Below are 18,344 nucleotides of genomic sequence, written 5' to 3'. Positions count from 1 at the left end.
ACAGCCAAACAAGCCAAAAAACCCACTGGATTCCAGGCAGGAGGTGATCAATCTACTGTAGATGGTAAACTCTGTCTAATTAACAACTAGGGAAACTTTTGTGCATATTAGACAAACACGTTAGTTCCTATAAATTATAATGTTGTGCCAAGTTATGTGCTGTATAATTAATCAAATTTCCATTTTATTGCTGTTTATTATATCCCAGAGGAGAAGGGAACTGCAGTCGGCAGTATGTGATCATTTGATCACATACTGCAGAAACTGTTGGCCCTGAGCACTAAGCATTGTGCTTAAAGGACTTCCTGCCAACACTTTATACTCTCCTCATTTTCCAAGGTTCAGGTCAAGTGGTGCAAAGAGAGCAAGGCAGGTAGAAGCAGGAAGGGTGGGAATGGAGCTGTTAAATGTGAGTGCGTACGTGTAAGTTATGTGTTTTTTGCATTTGGCAGTGGTACGGAGGTTAAAACACGGAGCAGGAGAGAGCAAGATGAGAGCCATACAAACCAAGAAAAAAGAGACCGAGTGCAAAAAGAGCGAGAGCCATTGTGCTGAAAAAAAAAAAAAAAAAAGGTTATTGGATGGATGATGTGGGTGAGTGGATCAGAGGAGTGAAAAAGAGGGTGAGGGAATATTAAAAGCAAGAAGGCTGCGCTCACTGAAAGAAGGCTGATGTTCTCAAAGGCGGAAAAATTGCTGAGATTAGTGTATGTGGCTAAGAGCACTGGGTTTTTGATTTGGTCTGTGCCACAGGAGAGGTTGTTAGTTTGCTGTGGCTTTTCAATGCACGACATTTCCCATTTCCAGCTCACAAACAAACCAGCCCTCATCCAGAGAGTCATGTGAAATGTTGATCAAGCAGAAGAGTGAATCCCGACAGGGTCAGAGGGCTGGGAAATGTATTTATTTTCACCTCCAACATTTAAAGCATTTAGCTCGGTGACTGAGCAGATGGGGTTCACTTCCTTATTCATTGCCTTTTAACAGGAGATGTGGCTCTTGCAAAAACCACTTGCTCTTGTGGGGTTTTAACGTTTAAAAGCCTCTCAGAGGCCATGTTTGGACTGACAATAACACTGCCACCTCATTCATTATGGATGAGGCCATGGCTAGCAAAGAGTACTAGGGCTGTTGTGGCAAAATCTTCATCTTGGCTGAACTTTTGCTGCAGTTTTATAGAAGGTTACCACAAAATCACCAGTCCTGTTTACCACACAAACATCGAAGCAGAGTGAAGGGTGCCAGGGATGAAGAATCCTCCCTTAAAAGGTCTAAAGCTCACCAGGCACTTTATTAGGTACACCATTCTAGCATCAGGCTGGAGCAGGGCTGCAGACTAACTTATATTACCTATCCCTGAACCATCCCAGAAATTAATGTTAACTGTCCTTAAGTAAATCTAACTTGTTCCCAAATAGAAATACCTCAAAATGCACAGTTTCGTGCAGGAGAATAACATACTTTGAATGAATTTTGGTCACCAAATGATGCCATGTAAATATGACCACCATGCGTGACCATTCTTTTTTCTTTTTTTTTCAATCGGTTCTTGATTTAGCTTTGACGTATATTTAAGCCATGTCTATACTTCATATTGGAGATGATCAAAAGGTAAACATAAGCGCTGGGCTCAATGTATAATTCTTGTAGCAAAATTTTTTGCATTAACATAAACCATGCAGGTCTGGAAAGAAACATTTTTGTTTATTTACAATCAAATAATCTCGTTTAGAGTCCCCTTTTTAAAATTCCACTATTGAGCATTTAAGTTGGTTTCATTTAATTGCACTGGCCTCTTGTTGCTGCTTGCTTATGTCACAAATCCACCGTGCCTGAAAGTACATCCCCTCAACGCTGATTGGTCCTGTTTTCTAACTGGGCCCAGTGGTTCAGATGGGAGCTTTTCAAGATGGATTTGCCAGTGAGAAACATGGAAATCCATCTGCTTTGCAAGGTTAGGAACTTTGATCACTAACTTTAAATCCCTTACTCATCACTGTTTTTGTATGAATGTGTGGGATGGTATTCTATGTCTTCACACAGACTTAAACACTGGCATATTCTTATCTACAAGACTGTTTTTGGTATTCTACCTTCCTACCTTCTGACCTACGTCAGCCCAAAGAACTCTGGAACTTAAAATCTCTGATCTCAGAATCTTCTCTGAACTGTTCCCAGGGTCAGAACTGAACTGGGAAAAAGGCCTTTAAATTTGCTGCTCCCTTTGCCTGAAATGATTTAGAGAAAGACCTAAAACTTAGTTAACTGGTCTCAATGGAAGCTTGTAACGCTTTAAAACCTACAGGATTGCTGACGCTCCCTTTGCATATCTATTTTTAAGAATTGTAACCAAATGAGACAGAGCAATAATTCTATTTTCATATAAAACTGGAGAAATAACACTAACACATCACACAGTTATTGTGTTCCAGAGTACTGTTTTCTTCTGGAAATATCCTTCTTTTGAGGAAATGTAGCATAAAGCGCACAAAGATTTGATTGCACTACTGTAAATAGTTTATTTTTAAAAAGATGCTTTCTTTTTGCAAATTGAGCACATTTTCATTTTATTTTCATTTTTGCCACAGCTCAGAAAGATGAGTGCATTTCAAAAATGAAGCTATGAACATACTCAAAATAATTTTTTTGCTGGTTGAAATGATCTTGTGCAACTTTTTTAAAATCACAGTTCTGAGAGATACAGCTATGACTTTTCTGTATTCAGAAAAATGTGTATGCTTTTCATTTTTCTTGTGATTGTTCTGCACTTTTTGACATTGAATTTGTTACTATGGAAATATCACATACATATCATTAAAATTTAGGTTCTAAGGGTTGAATTGATGTATAGCCAATTTAAATACTCCAAAAAGGTCCTAAAGGGTTAAGAGGAGGTTGGTTGACACAGAGGCAGTCAGATTTGTCTGCAGATGTTTTGAATGATGTGTTTTGATTGTAGTGGACCTTATCAAATACTTGCTGTTTCTCTTTCAATGTACTGGTGTTTGATCTTTTCTTTGTATCACTACTTGTTGTTTGTCTGTACCTTTGACTGTGCTGCTGCCTATCCTGGCCAGGCCACTCTTGAAAAAGAGATTTTTAATCTCAGTGAGTATTTTTCTCCTGGTTAAATAAATTAAAAAAAAAGAACTTGTACCAATCAAAGAGCTCTGCTGAGCTGAGCAAAATCATCTGGATCTCTTAAAAGAGATGGATTTTCCATCAGAACAAGCAAAAGCGCAGATTACTTAGACCGACATCAGCTATGGAAAATCAGTTAAGTGTGAGACAAGAACCACACCATGCAGACTTTTTTGCATATCCATTGCATGGGATATGTTTCACATCCATCTAGGCAACAGCCAACAGTCTGCTATTGGGAGGGATAGAACCTTTGAAAAAAAACTTGGAGGATGATTGGACAAGCATTCTCACAGGCCAATCAGACTGACAAAGCATATCACATAGCGGGCATGCTTAGGAGTGAACTTGACACAGTAGCTGCAAACTATTGGTGGAGCCAGCTGGTAAATTACACTTTGCCAAAGCTGGTAGAGTGGAGCGATATTATCTTTTCTGCCAAGCCTGGTTCTTTGCTCTTTTTGTCATAAAGAAATGTTGTCATGTTCTGATAAAAATGTCCGCTATGCTATAGATACATCAGGGATTATTGCGACTCTGGTCACCTTTGTTTACTGGAATGCAGTGCAGCTAAACCCCGCCCACAGCTACTGCCTCATTCTCCTCAAATGACAGAGAGCTTTGCAAGATTCATCTGCCTGATGACAGACATGGGATCTAATAAATCCATCTGCTTTGCAAGGTTAGAGAAAAAAGACTGATGTCTTTAAATGGCTGTGTGAAGTTTTCCTGATGTTGTAACATTTAATTGATTTTGTGTCTCTTTTTCCTTTTCCCAGGTACCTGCCTCTCATTTGATATTTTCTCTATTTCTTACCCTTCTTTTTAAACCCTAGAGGTGGTGGTTTGGTTTAAATCCCAGTAGATCAGGATTTAATTGGAAACAGACTACCATTGCATGTTTAATAAGTCACCTTTCTTCTCCATTCTGATGCTCAGTTTGAACTTCAACAGACTGTCTTGGCCATATCTAAATGCTTAAATGCATTTGTTGCCACTCTGTGATTGGCGGATTAGATATTTGTGTTAATGGATAGTTGAACAGGTGTACCTGGTGTATCATTATCTTTGAAAGGCCCTGAAATTTGGCATGACTTTTTATATATTTACCTTGCATAAATACACCATAACCTAATACCCACCAGCATATCCTTCAAAAAGATAGACCTTCTAAAAATCTTCTGCTGCAAGGTGATCCAAATTTTTAATTTGTTGCCTTTTGGCATTATTTAAACAAAATATAAAAAGTTTTACAGCCACATTTGTGCAAGGTCGAGTCAATATGGATGTATGTTAGTACAGTGGGACTGACTTTGAAGCTGCTCCAGGGTCTTTCTCCTTTGTCACAGTGATGGTATCATTTACGTGACACCCGGCCACTGACTAAGAGCCTAAATGAATTTTCTCGCTCATTTGTTTTTCAAAGAGCAGATAACAAACTGAATAAACACATGATTCATCATGACCTTCAAGCAGTTTGGCAGTTTGAGATTGTCTCGCAGTCACCTCAGATTTTTGTCATTCAGCCTCCAGCTTTTAATCAAGAAACCTGAGCAGCCAGGCAAAGTCAGAGTATGATAATCTAACGCCGTGAAAAGATGGTTATTCAGGCAATCAAACCAGAGGAAAAAAAAAGGGAGACAAAGGTCAGGTACAAGAATTTTGAACGCTGATCCATTCTTGTTTGTGGATAGTTTTGCTTTTACAAGTTTGTTTGATTTCATCATTTAATATTAGAGAGAAGGTTGAGCTTCCTATTTTATGATATCCAGCAGTTAGTTAGTCATGAATAAGAGGACACTGGAAAAATGGCAATCTCTGGTGTTTTAAAAGAAGGCCAACATGAAGGCTGTAATACTTTTGGTTGTTTGATTCATTTTACATCATTTGTATATTTATATGGTTATTGTTTAATAAAGATTGGACTTTTTTTTTCCTTTCTACTTCAACCCTGTCCTTAATATGTTTCCTGTCTCTTGTGTTTTGAGCCTTAATTCAATCTATAGAGGCCATAACAATCAGCTGATGATTACTACTGCTAAATACTAAAATAACAATAATACAGGGGGCTGCCTCACAGGCTCTCTCTCCATTCTGATCTTTTCAGGCAGCATGATGTAATGACAGAACAGCCTGTGATTGGCTGACAGACCCTTGAAAAGGAAAAAGGGTAGGCAATATGATGGTTAGCATTCAAGCTAGTGGTAATAAATTTTCATAATTGAATTAAAATGGATAAAAGGCATTCAATATTGGGTTTGCTGGTGTGGAATTAATCGTTAAAGTCCCGAAAAGTCACGCGAGTTCCAGGCTCGCTGAAAATCCTGCTGCAAGGAAAAACAAGCAAGGGGCAATGATTTGATAAACTGTCACTTCTTCTTGTGTAAGACAGCCCTGGTCTGGAAGGCATTTTAACAACTACATTCAGAGGAAAATGTGACGCAGCCGACATTTTTTGCTGCTGCAGTGCACTTCTTATGGCAGTGAAGAAGAAGTGATTTCAGGTTTATTGTGCTAACATTTAGCATGGCTAAATGAAGCAAAACGTAAAGTTAAGCCAAACTGTATCAGATCGGAATCAAAACATCTCTAGTTGTAATGTTAGCTTGCTAGCTGGGGAGGAGCAACAATTTTGAAAGTGTGGAGATTCCAAGTGAAGCAGATGTCAAACACGTCTCCTGTTATCAGGCGGTGATAGAGCATTCTACTGCACTTCATCTTTGTTATGGAGTAAATGTTGCTTTTTTTGGACTCTACCACACAATTTGATTGCTAAAACAACCAAGCTAAGATATCTGACCATGAAAAGCAGCAACGTCAGCGTCACACTTCTAAAAAATGTAGTTAAACTTCTAATGTTGCTATCTGTAGTGCTGTTAGTGCCCACATGTTTACATGCTGTATCATGTCTTCATTAAGTCATACTAATGATATGCATGGATGCAAAAGTAAAATATACAGAGGCAGTGCTGAGCAGGAAGTTACTTTCTTCTTCTCATCTCTTCTGCTCCAGTTTCCCTCCTTTCAGACTTGTGCTGTGTTAAAGGGGTTAATGCAATGCTTGTATGTCGATGATGCTGTTGATTACTGTTGACGTGAATTGTTGTTTTATTCAGACCAATATTAAAATTGCCATCACATTAATATAATGAGGTACAGCTCTGATTCCGGGAACTGGTTATGTGAAATATATGATGTTTAAATAATTCAGCTGTGTTGCAGTCAGGGCTATTGCTCTCAATTACAGCAGCCTGACTCTTTATTCGGATGTTGTCTGTATGAATTGGATGGTAATTGGTCACCACATTTCCTTAGTTGCAGCCCAGTTTCTCTCTGCATGCAACATTCTTTATATTCGACAAAATAGTTGCCATGGAACTGGCAATCTCCTCAGCTTTAGAGCAAATAGTGGCTCTGGCTTTTTATATTATCATTTTTTTCTACATTTTTCTACTACACAAAACCAAGGTCAAACGTTGAAGGTTGACATCAGAGGTTGACTGATTTGGTTGACGCCTCATGCCTTTGTGTCAGAATGATAAGTGTTTATGACAAACACTGAAGTGTGAATGTGCCCAACAGTGCGGTTACATTGCATGCTGATTGTTTTTTTGTTTTTACCTGCATTCGTGTACTCTCCACAGGTCCACGCAGGTGAAGGGGGGGCTACACTGGTTCCTTTTGCAGGAGTCGGACGAGCACCCAGGGGAGAGGCCTTGCACGCTGACCTGGGAAACCCCATCTCGAAGCTGGCTGTCCAGTGGCATGTAGCGGCCATTGAGGCGTAAATCCCTCATGCAGCCTGTGTGCAGGGACAAAAAGTGGAAAAGAACTCAGTTGAACAAGAAATACTCTGTTATCTACTTTCACTTACACAGATGCAAAATGTAATTAGCCTGAGTTTTACCCCATGTACCTGGTGAGGAAATCAGCCAAGTGTTCCTCATAGATTACTGCCTCCAATTCTTTGCAGCACAAATCCATCCTGGTTTTTAACACTCTGACTCCTCGGGAACATTTAGTTCTTTCCACGCTTTAACAAATACAATTTTTTGTGCAAAAAAAAAAATGTGACATTGAATTTATTGTTGAAAGGTTTTTCTCTTGCAGGGTCTTTAAATGAAATTCATACACTGGAGGAATCTGTCACAATAGTGACAGCCTTCTTTGCATACATGTTGGATTCTGTATAATATGCTTCATGCTGCACTGATAGATATTTACACTCATGCCACTGAGTTGCATGTGTGAGAAAAGGAACTATACATATCTGAAAGGCTGTTTGCAGAGCTGCAGATTAGAAGAAAACATGCTATTTATCAGAGGAAATCATTCACATGGAGAGAGGGGGGTGTGTTTGCTTGGAGGAAGAAAACAGGAAACATCAGCACATAAAAATGTCCTTGAGGATCTTTAATTGTGGGGGATGGCAGCAAACAGACCATGACAGACATGTTTCACAATTGGCCTTAGTGTTGGAAATGAAGATCAGCAAAAGCCTGTTAAATATGCCTTTGTTTTTTTTTTTACAGTATTTCTTTTCACAATGGCATTTTTTTTAAAAGGAAACCTTGCAAAGTAAAGGGATTGGACAGATTCAGTGTCTGTTATCCTGTAAGGCTCCAATCAGAAACAATTAAGGTCTGTCTGAGAATGGACAGACCAATCAGCAGCATTTGAGGAGGAAGATGTGACTATTGGCAGGGTTTAGTTTTACTATAAGCTAATAAACAATGGCTTGAATGTAGCTAAAGCAGCAGTGTCTATCAGAACAGAACAACTACATCAGTTTTTATTACAAGCAGGATAGGTGGGAAGCTTCTGTTAAAAGACACAAACCACTGAAAGAAATTCTTGTAGAAGGTTTTAAAGTAGCAGCTACAGTTGTACACTTTTAAACAAGGAGGTCTGCTCATCAATAGATAAATTAAATGTCTACATCTGCATGTATGTGTGCACGCTAAAAGGCGCAGAGGGAAAAAGGAAATATACAGATATGCTGTCATAAATTAATCATGCATGGTCCTTTTTTTGGGGGGGGGGGCAAATTTATAAAAAATCAAGAGTCCACCAAATGTTCGGCTTGTTCTCATCAAGTTTAAAAAGCTATGCTGGGCTGTTTTAGAAAAGACTGGCGAATGATGTCGGTGTGATTTGCAAAAAAATTTTCCTGTCCCTGATTTTTTGTGCAGTTAATAAATCAAAATTGAAACATTATTTTGACTATATATACAGTGCATAACAAATTTATTAGACCACCTTTCATAAGAACAAGAAAACACAATTATCTTAGATATCTTTTAAAAACGTGTTGAAAACTAAAACTGTTATTATTGATTTGGCAAATAACAAGCTGAAACACCTAAATACTTCTTTTTCACACATGACAACCAAAAATCATAATATTTTGTTTGGCCTCCTTTAGCTTTGATACCAGCTTGCATTCTTGCTGCCATTGTTTTCATTCACTTTTCCACAGTTTCTTTAGTTTCTAGCTGTTCCCACAGACTTGCTTTAAATGAAATGCAGACTTTGACTTGGTCAGTCCATCAGTTCCAGTCTTCCAGATTCCGTCTTGGTCAAATAGTCTCTGCTGTCACAGCTTTGAAGTCAGCTTGAGGTTATTTGCTTGTTGGTATATGAACCCTTGACCAATCAGATTCAGTCCAGAGGGGTTTCCATAATGCGCTAAGATGATGCAGTAGACGTTCTTGCTCATGATACTGCAGATTTTCACAAATTTGCCCATGCCGTTTACACAATTTGAACCTCATACAATAACTGAATTTCCACTGTGTTTCACTGTGTGTGCAATGCTTCTGGGATCAAAGTGTTCTCCAGCTATTCTGCAGACATGCTAAACGAAGAGCTCAGACTTGGACTCATCCCTCCAGAGCACTTTCTTCCAGTCAACAACAGTCCAGTTTTTGTGCTCCCCAGCAAACCTGAGGCTTTTCTGGATCTTTACAGGCCTGTATAATAGTTTCTTAGCAGCTATTCTTCCCTTTAATCCTGGTTCCATCAGTTGTCTGCTTATGCTCATTCTGGAGACCTTCTCAGTGTCTGATCTAGACGCAACCATCTCTGCCTGAAGATCGGCACACTGTGAAAGCACTTTATGTGTTAACCTATTTGTCTCAGAGACCATCCAGCATCATGAAGTGCTTAACACATGCATATGCATGCATGGGGGTGGAAATCACTAGTGGCCCCAAACATTTTGCAATACACAGAGTATTGCAATACCATATACTGTATTGTGATGCATTGCTATCGATACCAAGCTCCTTAGGAGATGGAAGTAGGAAGTGATCTACACTCTTGTAGACGACTAACAGCGCTGACTTGATAAAGCATAGTGGACCAACACCAGCAGCTGACATGGCACCCCAAACCATTACTGACTGTGGAAAGTGGAAACACTGGGCTTAAAGCACCTTGGATTCTGGACCTCTCTGATCTTCCTCCAGACTCTGGGGCCTTGATTTCCAAATGCAAAATCTAGTTTAATCTGAAAACAGGACTTTGGACCACTGAACTACAGCTCTTCTTCTCCTTAGCCCAGGTGAGACGCTGTTGAAGTCTGTGGTTCAGGATTGGCTTCACACTAAGAACATGACACATTCAGTACAGTCTGTGTGTACTGGCTTTTGATCCAGTGACTCCAGCCTCAGTCCACTCCTTGTGAAGCTCCTCTAAATTCTTAAATCTTCTTTGTTTGACAATCTTCTAAGGCTGAGCTCATCCCTGTTGATTGTACTCCTTCTCTTACCACACTTTTCCCTTTACAGTCAGCTTTTCATAAATATGCTTTGATAGAGCCTCTGAGAACAGCCTGCCCTTTCAGGAATGACTTTCTGTGGCTTACCCTCCTTGTGGAGGAGGACGATGATTGCCCTCTGAACATTTATCAAGTCAGCAGTCTTCCCCATGATTGTGGTTGTGTGAACTGAACCAGAGTGAGAGAACGACGGCTGGAAAATAAGGGGTACAAATGAAGAACAGCAGGAGGAGCATAACTGGGTTGACTGGGAACAAGTCAGTAGCATGACTGGGTATAAAAGGAGCATTTTAGAGAGGCCAAGTCTCTCAGAACACTTGACTGGTGGATGTTCACCAATCTGCAAAAAACTGCATCTATAACTTGTGGAACCATGATCAGTCCTTCAACTGAATGCAGTGTCTGTTATTCTGGATGTTTTATGTGAATGGTCAGAATTTGTGTGGGATTGGACTTGCATATGTTGGTGGTGTGGGTAAAATGACATGCACAACAGGAGGAGACAGTGACGGTTAGAATCAAGCAGGAGCGGGATTAAGAAACCAATCCTGTGCAGGGCTCTGGAGTTAAAGTTGACAGAGCACAGATTTGAGGGGCTTAACCTAACTAGGATACTCATTGAGGTTCCAGTTCAGGTATGATAAGGTAGGAGAATATTTGTAAATCACTGTTGAATTTGGATAGTAAAAATAAAGATTTTGGCTGCAGGTAGGCTGCCTGTAAAAGTGTTCTGTAAGCGTTCAATGAGTCATATAACCACGGACATAGAAGGGTCAGAAGCACCTGCTGAGAGGTAAAAGACAGTCAAAAGAGGAGGATAAAGAAGAGACGAGAATATCTGTAGCTACATCAGAAGCCATGAATAAGAAGGAGACAGATGGTGAAGTCTGCGGCAGATAAGGTCAGTAAAAGTAAAAAAGAAGTCTTAGAGTTTTAAGAAAGGGAAAGAGCAATATGAAAAAGTGATCTAGACGAGACAAGACAGGCAAGCAGAAGAACATATCACAGTAACTTTAAACTGGGTAGAATGTGATGTAAATTATTATAGATTGTTTTATTCATTAGCTAACCAGTGCCACAGCCTTTGCTCGCTGGTCTGGATGTGTGGGTGAAAGAGTAGGCTGAGGTTAGAGCTGCAGGGCTGGAAATGATCTGTGTGTGAACCAAGTCTTCTTTAGAGCAACAGAGTCCGAAGATTGAAAGGAGTCATAGAAGTACATGAGCTGCTGTGGGAGACAGGCAGGCTAGTCCACAGGCCCACAGGTCTTCATAATATGGAGCTGGTGGGGTAGGTGAGTCCAGAGGTAGCACTGATGTCCACAGCTGCTGTGGTCTTTAGAAATAGTGAAAAGATTGTTGTGCAGGAATGGAAGTGGCATAAATAAGAAAAAGCCAAGACTGTATGTGAATAGCTCCTTAAAGTCTGGCTGCATAAAAAATGATTGATCAATTGAGGTTTACACCTGGCAGCTGGAAATTCCAACAGCCACATAAACAAAAGAGTAGAATTTGATAAGATCCTATGGTTTCAAAAGAAAGGTCTGTGAAACCTACACCGGTGTTACAGATTTCAGCAAGATTAGGTGCTACAAAGCTGCCCAAAATCTGCTCTAGGTTCAATTCTCTGCTTCATTCCTAGTGCATGACATATCAGCCCACTCAGCTTTAAATGTTTTGAGGTATATGAACTCTGCAGCCAGTACAAAAACAAGAAAAAAAAGTATTTTCCAGGTATTTTGCTTGTAAGAAGCTGATGGTTTTCAGACTGGTCTTTCATTTCAACCCACAATCTGTTTGTGCATGAAACTCCCGACATTCTAAAAGCTGAGAGGGAGCGTGGTAATACCATATCCTGGGGATTTTAAAAATAACCACAGCATTACTTGAATAACCTTCACGAAAGAGAGCACTGTGTAAAAACGTGTGTTTAAAATAAATGCCTGAGATTGTGTGTCTGTTTCCAGCAGCAGCACTTCTGTCTGTGAGTGGAGATTCTCTAAAAAGTGAAATAACTCCTGTTTAAAATGTACAATCAATATGTCAAACAAACAATGGGTCACTATTAATATATACTCACTTAAATGTTACAGCATGGTACCATGCAACAGTCAACTCTCAAGTCAAGCTGTTTAAAACGCTCCACTGGTTGTGAACTTAAAAAAAAACTTAAATTCTTCTTTCAGAGGGTGAATTTAGAGATAAATGATTTGAAGTTTGTTTATTATAATTAAACACACGTGCTGAGTTCCAAATATTTTCAGTTTACCCCTTTAAATTTAGTTTGCATGTCTGGGAAGTATTAATATTTGGATATTACACAGCATGGGTCAGAACAACTGGGCCCTGTTAACTATTATTGTTATAAAGTAAGACAAAAATAATTATCTTAAGTCATTTTGTATAGAATTCTAAGTAGTTATTGTGCTGGGATCTTGGAAAACATTAATAAAAGCCTGTGCAAGCTTTTGACAATTATAGTTTTATTATTCATAATGGGGCAAAACATAATTTGTTATGCTGCAAAAGCTTGTCATGTTTATTTTCAAGTTAATTTAGACAACCAGGAGGGTGCAATGAGAACACTGTTCATGATTAGTTTGATTAAAGTTGTTCTTTGGTCGTCTACAGGCCTACAAAACTCTCATTTTAATCTTGATATGTACAGGCAAATTTGCCACATTTCACTCTTACATCCAGATTTTTTTTTTTCCTGCAAGCCACTATATAAAAAATCGACCCAGGAACTCAGGAAAAGTACCACAGATGAGCAGCCAGAGTTCATGCATCTGCTGTGCTATTGTTGTGATATTTATGCATGCTGTGAAGCTGCTCTATTCTCCTTTTCACTCCCCAGTATATTGTTTTCCATTCTTCAGATGATACTGGGAGTATTCAGTTGCACATAGAGCATGTATAAGGTCTATGGAAAGGCTGAGTATGTAGTAAAACATCCTGCTGCATCCTTTGACATCATGTCCTGCCTTCTAAGCCATGAAAGATTAACTCAGAAAGATTTCAGGGGCAGCAGGTTCTGATTTTTTACAGACACTTTCATGCATTGATGAATGAAAGGACTGAAAAAAGATACTTTTTTCATTTTTAATAGCTTTGCAGAGTTACAGCAACCTTAACCTTTTCCCACAATAATCTATTTAAACTCTGGACCTGTGAACTTCATAAAGAACTGCTTCAGTTTCAGCAGAGTGAAGAGAGTAACCTGTAAATGCTCTGCCCTCCAGCTTCTGGAAACAACATTTTCACCTCTGCAGATAAGATTCTTATGATCCACTTTAACATCATTTGTCCTTAAAATTTCATGTGACCTATCTTTTACTCCATGGTGCAACCTGATATGTAAAAAACACAGCCTCTTATCAAAGTTCTTGTACAGATGTGCTGGACATGGATGTCATATGTCCAACTGCAATCAGCTGACTGACAGCTTGTTGAACTAAAGTCTTCCATCACTCTCAACAAATCACGGCTCATTCTCTAAATGTGGTGTTCCAGTTACTGCATATCTGTCTTGTGTTGACTCTGCCGTTATTCTACAGCCTAGTTTAAGGTTCAAAGTTTAATGTAAACTTTCCCATCACTGTAGGGGATAATAGCCAGTCGTGAACAAAAGTAAGAAAAAGCACATATCTCACTCTCATGAAGAGCACTTAAACAAACTCAATGAACACATATCAGATGCTGCAGTTTAGGAGGCCAATACACTGAGGACAAATGAGCTCTTGAATCTGTTTTTCCTACACCCAGGCAGAGAATATGTGAGACCAGATGGCACCAGCTTGTACTCTGCGTAGTTTACAGTCCATAATCTGTAACTTAGCAGCCTAATAACAGAATAATAGATGTGATAACCTTTACAGCTCTTTAATATGCTCACAGTCTGACAATGAACTGGGTGGAGGCGTGTGCATAATACTGAATACCTTTTGGAAATGGCTGTGCGGCTGTGGAAACACAAGCTTCTGAACTGACATTTTGCTGTGATGATGCTCTTTTCCTTTTCTTTAAAAAAAATTCAACATAATGGAGATTATTCATCAGTGCAATGCCATCCTCTCTGCTATTTCCCTACCTGAATCATGAGGCCATGCACCCACACAGCTGTGTTTACCTTCCACCAGCAGGCAGCTTAATGACAACAGGTAGGAGAGAAACAGAAACAGTGCAGATGCTTTGAGGATTTTCTTTTATGTGCCAAAGAAAGCTAAGGGAAATATGACATTTATATTTCTCCAGTGATTGATTATATTTATTATAAAAGTTACAAATAATGGATTATTTGAATCTCAAAAATTAAGTGTTATATTTGTCGTTACAGAAGAGAGTGATATGAAATCTTTAATGAATTACTTTGTGATGCATTACCAAACTGTCATGGTATGATGTTAAATATAGTCTACGAATTTCACTGCCATGGGGCTCTCAGTCAGAACAATAACAAAGTATGACAAGTAAAGACCAGCGCTATACTTATACACAGTGCCTATGCCACCATAACTGTGGTTTTAAACATTTTGCAATACACAGAGTATTGCGATACCATATATTGTGATATATTGCTATCTATACCATTTTTTTCAACTGTTTAGCTTAATTAGCATTAGCTTTGCCCTTCATTTTTATCATACTAGCACAGTATTTTATTTTCATGCGGCACTCCTTGCAAACCTCTTGTGTCATGTCCATGTTGTTTGAGCGCTGCTTGCGTTCCTAATGTCCTTTCCCTGGCGCTGCCGTATTGGTTTTACTAACTTTCTCCTGCTGTATGACCTCAACCTCTGCCGACCTCACCGGACAAAGAGTGCAACAGCATCAATCAAGTGAACAGAAAAGCAACTAATGCTGTTTATCCAGTATCATAGACTTCATACGCCACAATATTTTTTCAAAATATCGTGATACTATGCTGCATCGATTTCTTCCCCTCACCCTTATTAGATACAGACCTGCTTCTATAGGTAGATTAAAGATTATAGCATGAACTAAACCATGGAAAAAGGAAGTTGTTATGGACTGAAAGGCAAATAATGGTACTGTAAATTGTAAATGTTTGATAACAAAAGGGACATATGACTTTTGATTTATCCATTAAGCTGTCTGTAAGTTTTTTTTTTTTTTTAATGAGATGTTAAGGAGCAGTGATGGACTCTTTTATATCACTGTGGCTGCAGGAGACAACGATTTAGCTTAAGAGTGTGCTGAAAGGGACAGAACATCATTAGATTAATCAGGATTGAAAAAAATGTTTGCATTAATTGTGGGTCCTTGTTCATCCAGATTAATACAATTATTCCTGACAGCCCAACAAAAAATTATACAGTATTCAACATAGGTGTTGTCATTTTCTTATTAACACAGACATTTCAGAGCAAATATTGCAGCTTTATGTGTTTAGGGTACTGGATTGTTAGAAAAGACAACTCAGTGACCAACGAGGGGCAGAGCAGACCTTGTCAAATTGTTAACAGGCCCCAGGGTCTATAGTTCAAAACTATCAGTTAGAGTGGGGTCAGAGCTCAACTACCTTAACTGTAGCTTGCAGGAAAGAGAACCTCATATCAACAGATAAAGAGCTGCACAGCTGTACAGAAACAGCACATTGGTCACTTTGAGAAGGCATTAAAATCATCACCTAGCCTTTATCACTCTGGAAAACAGACTATGACTTATCTACTGGTCAGACTTATAATCCATGTTGTTTGTGTTGTTAATGTTAAATTTAATCAATATCCAATCTACATAGCCATATGTTATTCAACAATTTATCATGTAGGATTTAATAAACTTTAGAATTAAAATCCAACGTGAAATGCAGGGATAATACACTTTTCTAAATATCTAAAAATCCAACTATCTTTGTGCTTTTCCACGTCAGTCTTGTTGCTGTAGAGATGAGTTCCTTTGTTTATCAGAAGCAGAGGTGGAGCTGAAAATGGCTCTGAAACTCATTTGTGTAACTCAGTGTTGCTAATGTGTTAATATGGAGCAATGGAGGCAATAAACTCCAGAGGACACATATTTATCGTGTTTATATTTTCATCGCTTAATTGCTTACTTTGTTTGTTCAGTTGGTATTTAATTCACCCTCGGTCCCTTTGAAAATACATTAATAAAATCAAATGCAAACACACACAATGGCATGCACGCACACAAACACACAACAAAGTAGAACACTCTCCCCGCCACAATCCATCACGTCTACCTCTTTTGAAGGAAAATGCTTTTAAAGTCCATTTAATAAACATGCATAGTCATTTTCTGCCTGAGGCACAGCTGTCTACACCGCTAACTGTCCAACTCAAGGGAGCGCTCTCTATTTCAGCTTCATTCCTACAAAGTAAAGAGCTTTTTTTTTTTACTCTCTTATCATATAGAAACCCAGTGTTTGAGTTAAAAGCTTTCCTCTCTGACCTTTTTCTGTTTTCTGCCTGAATTTTTGACTATATATGCAAACATCTGGATTCATATACAGCATCCACCCTATAGAGGAGCTCCAGGACAAACTCAAATACCAAAGCCAGTGTTTCTCAGTGAGTTTTGAAGAATTCATACGAACTATCATGGAGCCTGTCCTGGCAAGAGAACCCTTAGGGCTGTATTTAAAAGGTGTATGGCTCGCTGTTAAATGTGCATGGCAAAGAGTGCTTTGGAGCAGTGGCTCTCAACTGGTCCGGCCTCAGGACCCACCAGCCTGTCTTACAACAGATTGCGACCCAAATTTCCAAATAACTTTCAACAACGTATGTTTAGTTAATTGAATATGTTGCAGTTTGGAGCAAGGTTGGACCAAAACACCTGATTTAAAAAAGAAAAGGGACAAAACTGACAAATTTCATACCCTCTTTCCCCATCATTATGTGTTAATTTTTGCCAGTTTTCCAGAGAACTTGTGTCTGACTTCATTATCATGGTAAAAGTAGCCATTAATTGCAAGATGAGGAGATAAATTAGTTGAAATGTTGATCAAACATTAAAATTTACCCAGTTGATATCAATGACTGCCACCAGTGTAGCAATTAGTTCTGGTGGAACTATAGCATAGAAGCAGATTTATCAGACCTGGACAACATTAGTTTATTAAAAGGAGAACAAAGAGCCACACTGAAAGCTTTTGATGATGAAAAAATATGTTTTAACTCTCCTTGCTGCCTGCTTCTGCATGTTATCATTAGGGTTGGGGTTAGGAAGTATGGTAAGCTGATCTATACATTGGCTGCTATTGCTCTAGCCATTAGCTCTGATGCAGCTGTAGAAAAGCAGCACTTTAATCAGACCAGGCCTCATTTCTTTATCCTAACAAAGAGCCACACTGAAGCTTCTCTAGATCCTTGCTTGAACAACCTTTCTTTTTTAAAGCAGTGAGATATTAGCTTTACTTAAGCCTGACATTCATTGATATTATTCTTTAAATAAATACATTTTACTGAACTAAGCTTAGGTCAAAAATCCTGTGTAGAGGGGTTTTAATCAGACAATGTCTCCACCCATCAACCATGCTCTAAATGATCATAACAGAAAAACAATACCAGCCTCTCATCTTTTACTAAAGCCATCCATATTCCAGTCATACCAACATCTATCTCTTTCAGAAATACTTGGCAAATGCACTACACAAGCCAGCCCCACGTTCACTCACTGTACCTCCTAGCTCATCTATACACTAAGCCGTGGGGACGTCCATCATCCCAGCCAACAATAAAGCTGCATTTGGGAGAATCAGCCATTAAACTGTCAAATCAATCATTCATTAACACATAAAATGTCAAAAATTCTCCTTTTAACCGGGTGTGTTTGAATAGATAAAAGGCTCTATTTCTGGCAGCACTTTTCAGGAGGGATTCTTGTTAGGCTGTCTCATAAGTGTAGGCCCTGAACGACACACCAACCTTTTCACTTTGTGACACATCACACACATCATGTTGTCTCTCCGTCTCTCCCACACACTCATAGACCCGTTACATACAGTGGTACGGTGTTAAAGTGCCATTTTGACACTCTATAACCAGCCAGTTCACCGCTCAAAAGGACTCTCAGGAGGAAATGTACTGTTGTTGGTTAAAACATCTTTACATCCCTGCAGGAATGTTTGCCTCTTATGAAGTTGTCAGAGCATTTATCAGTGAACGATGAGAGAAATGACGGCAGATTTTGAAATATAAATCAAACTGTTCAGAACAAATGGTCCCTAGCAAAGGCTTTGTACTGCGAACAACCAAGAGGAATAAAGAAATGGAGTCGAACACTAATTACAGACTTCCAAGAACTTTTATAAAATCAAATAGATGCCTTTCTATCAAGAGAAAACTGTCAAAATCCTCTTCCATGTCCTTGAATGCTGGAAAAAAAACTTCTTTTAACAATTTTTAACACCATGAAGTATCAGATCGGTTATAAAAGTTATTTCTAG

The 18,344-nt window shown here is 38.9% G+C and overlaps 1 protein-coding gene across 1 annotated transcript in view; it reads right to left on the bottom strand.

Annotated features, from left to right (window-relative positions):
- Nucleotides 1-18,344, bottom strand: part of si:ch211-186j3.6 (neural-cadherin) — a 617,862-nt gene that overhangs the window by 52,237 nt on the left and 547,281 nt on the right. The window contains exon 34 of the mRNA XM_041792306.1: nt 6,763-6,943. Within this exon, the coding sequence (XP_041648240.1) occupies nt 6,763-6,943 (181 nt within the window). The remainder of the gene's footprint in view (nt 1-6,762; nt 6,944-18,344) is intronic.

Source organism: Cheilinus undulatus, linkage group 1, assembly GCF_018320785.1.
Source record: "Cheilinus undulatus linkage group 1, ASM1832078v1, whole genome shotgun sequence".
Taxonomy (NCBI): domain Eukaryota; kingdom Metazoa; phylum Chordata; class Actinopteri; order Labriformes; family Labridae; genus Cheilinus; species Cheilinus undulatus.
The sequence above is the reverse complement of the archived record's forward strand: the minus strand, read 5'-3'. Positions and strand labels throughout refer to the sequence as shown.